The sequence below is a fragment of the Bos javanicus genome, chromosome 1 (assembly GCF_032452875.1).
Source record: "Bos javanicus breed banteng chromosome 1, ARS-OSU_banteng_1.0, whole genome shotgun sequence".
Lineage (NCBI taxonomy): Eukaryota > Metazoa > Chordata > Mammalia > Artiodactyla > Bovidae > Bos > Bos javanicus.
The window spans coordinates 148894052-148903167 of NC_083868.1; the positions used below are offsets into that span (position 1 = coordinate 148894052).

The 9116-nt window shown below is 54.7% G+C and overlaps 1 protein-coding gene and 1 long non-coding RNA gene across 4 annotated transcripts in view; one reads left to right on the forward strand and one right to left on the reverse strand.

Moving 5' to 3' along the window:
• Nucleotides 1–8939, forward strand: part of SIM2 (SIM bHLH transcription factor 2) — a 53086-nt gene extending 44147 nt beyond the window's left edge. Inside the window, exons 8-11 of one of the 3 annotated variants that reach the window (XM_061424634.1) lie at nt 1596–1743; nt 3141–3309; nt 3871–4279; nt 6469–7177. In XM_061424634.1, coding sequence (XP_061280618.1) covers nt 1596–1743; nt 3141–3309; nt 3871–4279; nt 6469–6914 — 1172 coding nt within the window. In that variant the 3' untranslated portion in view covers nt 6915–7177. Of the gene's footprint in view, nt 1–1595; nt 1744–3140; nt 3310–3870; nt 6282–6468 lie in introns of those variants that run through there. The other 2 variants (XM_061424642.1, XM_061424637.1) reach the window with 2 other exon arrangements.
• Nucleotides 4942–6673, reverse strand: LOC133251905 (uncharacterized). Its single transcript, XR_009737779.1, has 3 exons — nt 6288–6673; nt 5224–5426; nt 4942–5012 (listed from the first exon to the last, which is right to left on the reverse strand). It is a non-coding gene; the product is annotated as an uncharacterized LOC133251905 (long non-coding RNA).
• Nucleotides 8940–9116: the final 177 nt, after the last annotated feature.

Genomic DNA, 9116 nt, shown 5'->3' on the forward strand with positions numbered 1-9116 from the left:
TAGACGGCAGCCCACCAGGCTCCCCCATCCCTGGGATTCTCCAGGCAAGAACACTGGAGTGGGTTGCCATTTCCTTCTCCAGTGCATGAAAGTGAAAGTGAAGTTGCTCGGTCGTGTCTGACTCTTCGAGACCCCATGGACTGCAGCCCACCAGGCTCCTCCATCCATGGGATTTTCCAGGCAAGAGTACTGGAGTGGGGTGCCATTGCCTTCTCCTGTGACAACCAGGGTAACTCAGGGAGTTAGTAACTTGCTCAGGATCATACAGTTAGCTGTGTGTGAGTGTGTGCACATACTTTTTCATAATTAGAATTATACTCTATGCAGTTCTGAGTCTTGTCTTTTCTTTCTTTAACATTATATCATACATATTCCCCATCACATGATAAATTCTTATCCATCATCATTTGGCTGTGTCTTTGGGTCTCCCATTGCGGTACACGGGCTTAGTTGCCCCAAGGCATGTAGGGTCTTAGTTCCCCGACCAGGGATCGAACCCATAATCCACTGCATTGGAAGGCAGATTATTAACCACTGAACCACCAGGGAAGTTCCCTCAGTCATCATTCTAATGGCTGCTTGGTACTCCACAATTTATTTATCCTTCTCCCTGTTATCAGAGAGTTACCTCTCTCTCCCTTTTCTCCTGAAATCTAAGCAGGACTACAAGGGATCTCTGGGCCCTTGAGTCTTTGCCATGGGAACCTCACTGATTCCCCTCCCCCCTGACCCCCACAGCCCCGCCTCCCTGCACCCCTGAAGGCCCTGCGGAGAACCAGTGCAGTGTAGGAGTCCCTGGAGGCTTGACAAGTGGTTCTCCAGCAGTCCAGAGTCTGCAGCCTTGCAGAGAAGATGGGTCCACAGGCCCAGTTTTCAGCAACTTCATAGCCGTGTAGGGGTCTCTCCTATCTGAGCAACATGGGAAATTCATGGGCCGAGGGAGAACTAGGGTTAACGTGCGTGCTTGCTCAGTCGCGTCCCACTCTCTGCAGCCATGTGGACTGGCTCCCCTGTCTATGGGATTTCCCAGGCAGGAATACTGGCAAGTATAAATGGCAATAGACTAACAGACAGAGCACACCCTGTGCACACACACAAGTTCTGGGGAGCAGCGAAGATCCCTTTCTTGAACGCACTTAACTTACTGCTGTGTTTAAATAACTACATCACTCCCCATTCCTTATACCTATTAAGAGTTCCAGGGATTTTAGCATAATTATGGCATTTTGGAAACTAAAAAGCAAAACCAGTTTTATCCCTCTGCCAGATGACAGTGTTGTCTGGGGACTGATGCTTCTCCCGGTGAAAGCAGTTAAATTAGAGCTCTTCACACGGGAGGGGAGAGGCTGCTCCGTGGGGCCCATAAAATTGGAAGCGAAAACCCTGCGTGTGTGCGTGTGCGTGTGTGTGAGTGCACGCACACGCGCATGCATCCTCCTTTGGAGAAAGCTCACACCCTTTGTCAAGTTCTCAAAGGTGTCCTCGGCCCCAGAAAGGTCTGGAACCGGAGCTCGAGGTCGTCCGCGGGGGGCAGCCTCTGCACGGGCGGGTCCGGCTAACCGTCCCTCGGGACTCCTGTCCCCTTGTGCTTGCAGTGCTGGTGAAGGGCCAGGTCACCACCAAGTACTACCGGCTGCTGTCCAAGCTGGGCGGCTGGGTGTGGGTGCAGAGCTACGCCACCGTCGTGCACAACAGCCGCTCCTCCCGGCCGCACTGCATCGTGAGTGTCAATTATGTCCTCACGTAAGTCAGACGTATTTGTTTCTCTCCTTGCTCTCTCCTTCCCACCACCCTACCCCCCGCCACCCCATCCTGCATCCAGTCGGTCCAAACGCTCCATCTCTCCCTCCCTGTCTCTTTCTGGAACTGTTCATTTGTCTCCTGCTCTGTTCTATTGGACAATCTGGTTGTCTGGGAGGTTCTGAACGATTTTTGTGTCAGCATCGAGGGCAGCGGTGGGAACATGCTCCTGCCCTGGACACAGCGGCCCCGGGTGCGGGGATGTGGGCGGCAGAGGGCGAGCAGGCGATGCCACCCTATCTTGAACACGACAGAAAGGGGGTGCACATCCCAGACCGAGAATACAAAGGTAACACTCTCTGGGCCCACTAACATTCGGGCCATCATGCTTGCTCCTCCCACTTTTTCCATGTCTGCCTATACAGCCTGTCGTAAATGGTAATGAATATTTACTGCCTTTAAGTCCTCAGAAGTTAAGTTCAGTGGCAGTTAAGACCGTTAGAAGCCACAGGACACAAGTCTACCTGGAACCAAATATTACTTCTGCCCGCCATGCTGTTACGTGCTATATCTCTTTGTACCCAGCTCTGACCTTGAGCTCCATGTTCCCCCAGACACAGCCTGCATGGGGTCCTCTTGTGTCTTTCTGTCTGATGCAGTGAGGTTTGGGGCTCTCTGTTCTTTCACAGAATGATTGTCAGGTTGCTTGGGGTTTGGGCGAGGGGAGTGTTGGGAAGTGGGTGTTTGGTTTTTTGTTTGTTTGTTTGTTTTTTTGAGGCAGAGTGATTTTAGCAGAACTGTAGGGAAGAAAGCATTTTGGTCCCGTGCTGATTCTTCCTGAGCCAACTTGCACGGGCTGGGGCTGGTCCTTGGGGCAACTTCCCCTCCCATGAGTGTGCCAGTGCCTGGCTGGCTCTTCAGGGCAGAAATGGGTCCCAAATGTGGAAGTGGACGAGGCTAGAAGCCAGGCTCCGGGACCCTCAAGGGACCCCTGTTTACCTCCCTGGTGCTAAATAGGGAAGCAGCCGGGCCACAGACACTCAGTTGATCACGAGCGGTTTTTGCCTTTTCCTTGTTGCCCTGACATCCTGCCTCGTGGTGCATGGTGTCCCCAGGAAACGTGCCTGGGGGCCCCGTTAGGTGGGAGAGAGCTATTCCATGCTCCCTGTCTTCCTGCCACGGAACACCGGGCTCGCTCAGCATCTCCTGGGGTCTCCAAGCCCAAGGCTGCAGGTGGCTTTTTACAATGAGGGGAAGGGGGCCACCCCTCAAAGCCCAGCACATCCGCTTAGTGCAGTGACACGAAGGAGCTTCTCAAATGAACTCGCCCCAGGAACGGGCCTGGGAGGGCGTCCCTCCTCGCGGCCCATGGACATGACCTGTCCCGTCTGGCTCCTCAGGGACATTGAGTACAAGGAATTGCAGCTGTCCCTGGACCAGGTGTCCACGTCCAAGTCCCAGGACTCCTGGAGGACCGCCTTGCCTACCTCACAAGAAACTAGGAAGTTAGCTAAGCCCAAAAACACGAAGATGAAGACGAAGCTGAGAGCAAACCCTTACCCCGCACAGGTAACAGCCACCACCCGCCAGGGCTCGGGGCACCTGAATGAAGTGTGAGGCCTCGGCCGCGTTCAGGGGTCTCTCTGCCTGGGAGTTTCTCTGGGGGAGGCAAAGTCCCTCTGGCCGTCCTGCCCCCAGGGTAGAGAGTCGGCCTGGGGGACACAGGCCAAGCTGATGGCCAGGTGAGTGAGTCAGATCTTGGAGACAGAAGACTCCCTCAGAGAGGCTGATCAGAGTCCGTGCAGTCGGGGCTCAGGACTCTGGGGCCCCATGTTTCCAGAGCGTTTTTGTCTGGAATGGAAACACTTCCATCTCTTTTTTTAAAAAAGGCTTTTGCAAGCTCTCCGAAGGTGCAAGTGGCTTGTGTTGTCACTTGGGGGTGAGGCGATCTCTTTCCACGCGGGGTGGGGGTAGTAGGGGGTTCCCCGGAGGGCTGTCGGCCGGCCGCCTGTCCCATGTGGGACCGCGCCAGTGGCCCTGGGACACCGGCAGGCACCATGGGGTGGGCAGGCAGCTTGCCGCCGGCCGCCCGCCCCGGCAGACCCTTCATCTGTCTTCTTTGCTTGGCAGCAGTACGGCTCGTTCCAAATGGACAAACTGGAGTGCGGCCAGCTCGGAAGCTGGAGGGCCAGCCCCCCTGCCCACGGCCCAGCTCCCCCAGAACAGCAGCTCCATTCAGAAGGCGGCGACCTTCTGTACGCCCCGTCCTACGGCCTGCCCTTCTCCTACCACTATGGACCCTTCCCTCTAGACTCTCACGTCTTCAGCAGCAAGAAGCCTGTGCTGCCGGCCAAGTTCGGGCAGCCCCAGGGACCCCCGTGCGAGGTGGCGCGCTTTCTGCTGAGCACCCTGCCAGCCGGCGGCGAGTGCCAGTGGCACTACGCCAGCCCCCTAGTGCCCGGCAGCCCGTCTCCGGCTAAGAGCTTTTCCGAGCCGCCGGTGAACCCTGCTCGGCACAGCCTGATGCCAAACTACGAAGGTGGGTCCTGTTTACACGAGGGGTGCGGGCAGGACAGTGGACGGAAGTGGCGGTGGGTGGCAGACGGAGAAAGGATGCCCAGGCTCTGGGCAAACACGCCTTTCCTTCTGCCTCTGGGCGGGAGTGGCCGTGCCTTCCCGCCCTCACTGCGAGCGCTTCCCGAGGCTGCGACCGTGCCCATGCGCCTCGTGGGCACCAGGGACGGTGGAGATGGGGTGTGGGGCCACCCTCCCTAAAAGTCCCGGACCCCCTTTGCTCCCTAAAAGGGAGGCAACGTGATTTTCCTATATGGTTTCCCAGGTGGTGCTAGTGGTTAAAAAAAAAAAAAAAAAATCTACCTGCCAGTGCAGGAGACACAAAAGATGCAAGTTCGATCCCTGGGCTGGGAAGATTCCCCTGGAGAAGGAAATGGCAACCCACTCCAGTATTCTTGCTCTGGGGAAATCCCATGGACAGAGGAGCCGGGCGGGCTATGGTCCATGGGGCCACAGAGGGTCGGACATGACTGAGCAGTTTAGCACAGCACATGTATCCCGAGAACCCCCAAGTGTATTTATTTTATGATTACTTTCTACTCCACCCCAAAATGAACATGAGACACTATTGGTTTTCTTCTCATGCCAGTTTTCAAAGCGTGGGAAGCAGTGGTGGAAAATCACGGGCTCAGGGACAGAAATGCCGATGCCCACCCTAAGGCAAATAGCACAGGTCCTCCAGGACTCAGTTTCTTCATCTGTAAGATGGGAGCAAGAGCCACGAGGATCATACCTACCACAGGGCTTGGCAGGCAGACAGGATTGGCCATCCAGCGAGCAGCCAAGCAGAGGTCCTCTGTGGAGGTTTCACCAGCTGCCCCCAGGCCCAGAGAGGCCCCTGCTTCCTTCCCGGGGCAACCCCAGGCAGAGGGTAGGAGGAGGGGGTGGAGGGTTAGCTGCCACTCAGACCTGAGACTGTACAGACTGTAGAGCAGGTTTGTGCAAGAGTCCCGCAGGACCACTGAAGGCTGGGGGGACGTTACAAGCCCCCAGAAGAGTGACCTGCCTGGTGTCCCCTCCTCTCCTTCGCTCTTTGGAGGCAGGTCGGGCTCTGCTGCTCCCACGGCTGCTGAGCAAACTTCTTGCCCTGTGCTGTGCCCGTCTTCACAAGCCTTTGAGATACAGAAGAAGAGGGCTAGTGACATTCTCGGAGATTACCAGGACGTGTTTTTTAAAAGTAACCAGTTCAGAAAACAATATGCCAGCAACCAGGGCAGGGCAGGCCTGAGATTTGCATTCCTAATAACCATCAGTGCACTGGGTCCCCCAAATAACCACAGCAGGGATTTCCTTGGCACAGCCCGGGGAAAGAAAAAGCAAAGGGATTGTCCTAACTGGTTATTACCCACTGGAGACGGGACTTGAAAGAATTACTTTTCTTTGTGTGGGGGTGTTGACCAATGAGATAAAACAGTATTTGATTTTTTTTTTCATTGCTATTTTGGAAGTGAAAGAGGTTAATAACCACTTCATTTGCCAGATACTTGGTAAAAACTGGACCAGAGGTGCTAATTGGGGGCAATTTGTAATCGATTTCCTAGTCTTTTTGATATTAAAGGAAGACAAAGGATGTCTGAAGGTTTAAAAGTGGGAAGGGGAGCTAACTGATTCTAGACCGTCTAATTGGTGATGCTGGTTATGACATTAATTAGGACAGTACTAAAGGGAGCAGGGTGATTACCACTCCACCCTCCCCACTGAGGGAAAAGCAAAACACACAAACAAAAAAGTCGTGGCCGACTGGGGCCACCTAAGAGTAGGGCCGGGGGAAAGAAGCCTGTAGACCAGTGCTGTCCAGCATGGTGGCCACCAGCCCCGGGTGGCCAGTGCGGTGAGAGGTGGGCCTAGCGTCTCCCCCGCGTTTGGAAGGCAGAAAGGAAGACCGCCTTATCTGCTTTTTATACTGCTCACACACTGAACTAATCTTCGGCTCTGTGGCATTAAATCAAGGCTCTTGCTAACATTAAGTCCACCTGTTTCTCTTCACTGCTTCCTGCGGCTCCTAGAACAGGCCACTTGGATCTTGCGATTGGACTTGGCGGGGTGCGGGCGGCTCCGGGCGGGTGGCGGCCCCAGGCCCCCCGGGGGGGTGTCGCTTGGGGCGGGCCCCCACCTCCCCCGCGCGGGCGTCTAACGTGTCGCCTGTCCCCGCAGCGCCCGCCGCCGCGCGCCGGTTCGGCGAGGACACCGCGCCGCCGCCGCCGCCGCCGAGCTTCCCGAGCTGCGGCCACTACCGCGAGGAGCCGGCGCCGGGCCCGGCCAAGGCCGCCCGGCAGGCCGCCCGGGACGGGGCGCGGCTGGCGCTGGGCCGCGCGCCCCCCGAGTGCTGCGCGCCGCCGGCCCCCGCGCCCCCGGGCGCGCCCGCGCAGCTGCCGCTGGTGCTGCTCAACTACCACCGCGTGCTGGCGCGGCGCGGGCCGCTGGGGGGCGCGGCGCCCGGCACCCCCGGCCTGGCCGGCGGCCCCGGCGCCCCCGAGGCGGCGGGCGGCGCGCTGCGAGCCCGGGCCCCCGGCCCCGCCGGCCCCGCCGCCGCCCCGCCGCCGGGCGCGCCGCGGCCACACTACCTGGGCGCCTCGGTCATCATCACCAACGGCAGGTGACCCTCCCGGCCGCCCGCGCGGAGAAGCCATAGGCCGGCCTCCTGGGCTCCCTGCCTCACCGAGTCCACGGGGCCGAGCTGTGTATGCACGGTTTAAATTAATTTATACAGAGACGACTATTTTACTAGAACTCCGCCGCCGACTTCTAGATTTTTTTTTTTAAACCGTAGATGCCATAAACGCCCACGTAGAGGACAGAAGCGGCGACGTCTGGGACACCCTGACCGCCCGACGTTTTGTTCTCCAAGAGCTGGGTTTTCTGAAAAGGCGACCGCCCAGGGGTGACCCCAACTACTCCGTCCTTGGGGGGGACTTGGTTTTCTCGCCTTGAAATCAGCCTGCGCGCCCCCGATGCTCAGTAGCAGACCCGCTTTTGGCGGGGGGCGGGGTGGGGGGCGTGGAGAAGGCAATGGCACCCCACTCCAGTGCTCTTGCCTGGAAAATCCCATGGACGGAGGAGCCTGGTAGGCTGCAGTCCATGGGGTCGCTAGGAGTCGGACACGACTGAGTGACTTCACTTTCCCTTTTCACTTTCATGCATTGGAGAAGGAAATGGCAACCCACTCCAGTGTTCTTGCCTGGAGAATCCCAGGGATGGCGGAGCCTGGTGGGCTGCCGTCTATGGGGTCGCACAGAGTCGTACACGACTGAAGTGACTTAGCAGGGGTGGGGGGCGGGTAGCAGTTGTAATATCTCCAGACACCCTCCATTTTGCGAAGGTCACCCCACCCGAAGATGGTCAGATAGATGGGCCAGCCCGGGAAGCCTCCTGTGTTCATTGCCCTTTAGGTTTTTAAGTCAACGGCAGAATGTGATGATTTAAGTTCCCTGAATGCAGGACAACTCCGCAGTTTTCAAGTCATTCATGAGTCTCATGAAACGTTTTTGTTTTAATTTAACCCTTGAATATAAACATCGACAAGCCGAGACCAAGGGGGTGAATGTGGATGTACGTCTCAAGTGCATTCACAAAGTTTTTATTCCCTCCCAACCCCGTGAACTCTTGAGAATAGCACCTTCAGAATATATTGAATAGGCATTAAATGCAAATATATATATATATAGCCAAATATTTTATGAGAGTGACAGGTGGATGATTTCCGTGCCCAGTGGATTGGCTACCCCTGTCAAGTCTGATGACAAGCAAAGTCCCTCTGGCCCACACAGACCTGTAATTCCCTAGGCTCGTGTTTGCTACAAGTAGTGCTAATAAAGTTAGATAAATTGCATGTGCAATATGGAAACTTGTCAATGGACTGCGCCTCGCGGAAGAAAACATGCTAAAGGGATGTAATGAAAATAATGTACACGTCTTCAGCATTTTCTGCATTTTCTACAGAGTAAGAAAACTCCATATGAACATGTCATGTGTGTAACAGGTGAACAGGAATCTTTTTATAAAGCACCAGCAGTGTTTTTAAAATAAACTCCCATTAATTTTTATTTTTATACTTTTGCTTCAAGATTTCCCTGTTTAAAAATCCTTTCATGGCTCCAAAGTGGATCAATGCATTGAACCACACTTTTTCAATCTGCTACTCACTATAAACGCTCCCTCATTTTGCTGCTTTTTCAAAGATGGTTTACTTTTAGGAAACTATGTCCACCTTTCAGCGTGGAAAATTTGTTCACCAATGTCTCCAGCTCACTATTCCTTGAATCCGCGTGCACCTACATGTACTGTTCTCAAAATGTGAAAGGACCTGCCGCCCAGCCAGTGCCACTCTGAGGCCCTGCCTGCTTCCCTGGGATGGGTCAGTTGCCTTAGGGTCCAGTTTGCAAATTTAGGAACATGTGTTTTGCAGTGAAGGGGCGAGGTCAGAAGAATCCAGTGCGTACACCTCTACACTGCGCTTAGCCACAAGTCATGAGCAGCTTGCTCTGAGTGTAGATACACAGAAAATAAGCCTGGGGTAATGTTTTTATGCTGTCAAGACCCATAATTAAACCCATGATTCCTGGAAGGTGCAGGTTTGATGAGCAGGAGATTCACTTGACATTTTTCAATAAAGTACCATAAAATACGTTTGTGTCTTATCTTGTTATTAATCATTGGGGGCTGTATAAAATAAATACAACTGTGAGGACTTCCGGAGCAATTTAAGACCAGATGTTACTGTTCGCAAAGAAAACTGTTACAGATTTATAAACCTTAACATAAATAGGCTTAATGATGAGGGTATGTGTACTTGAAAAATAAAA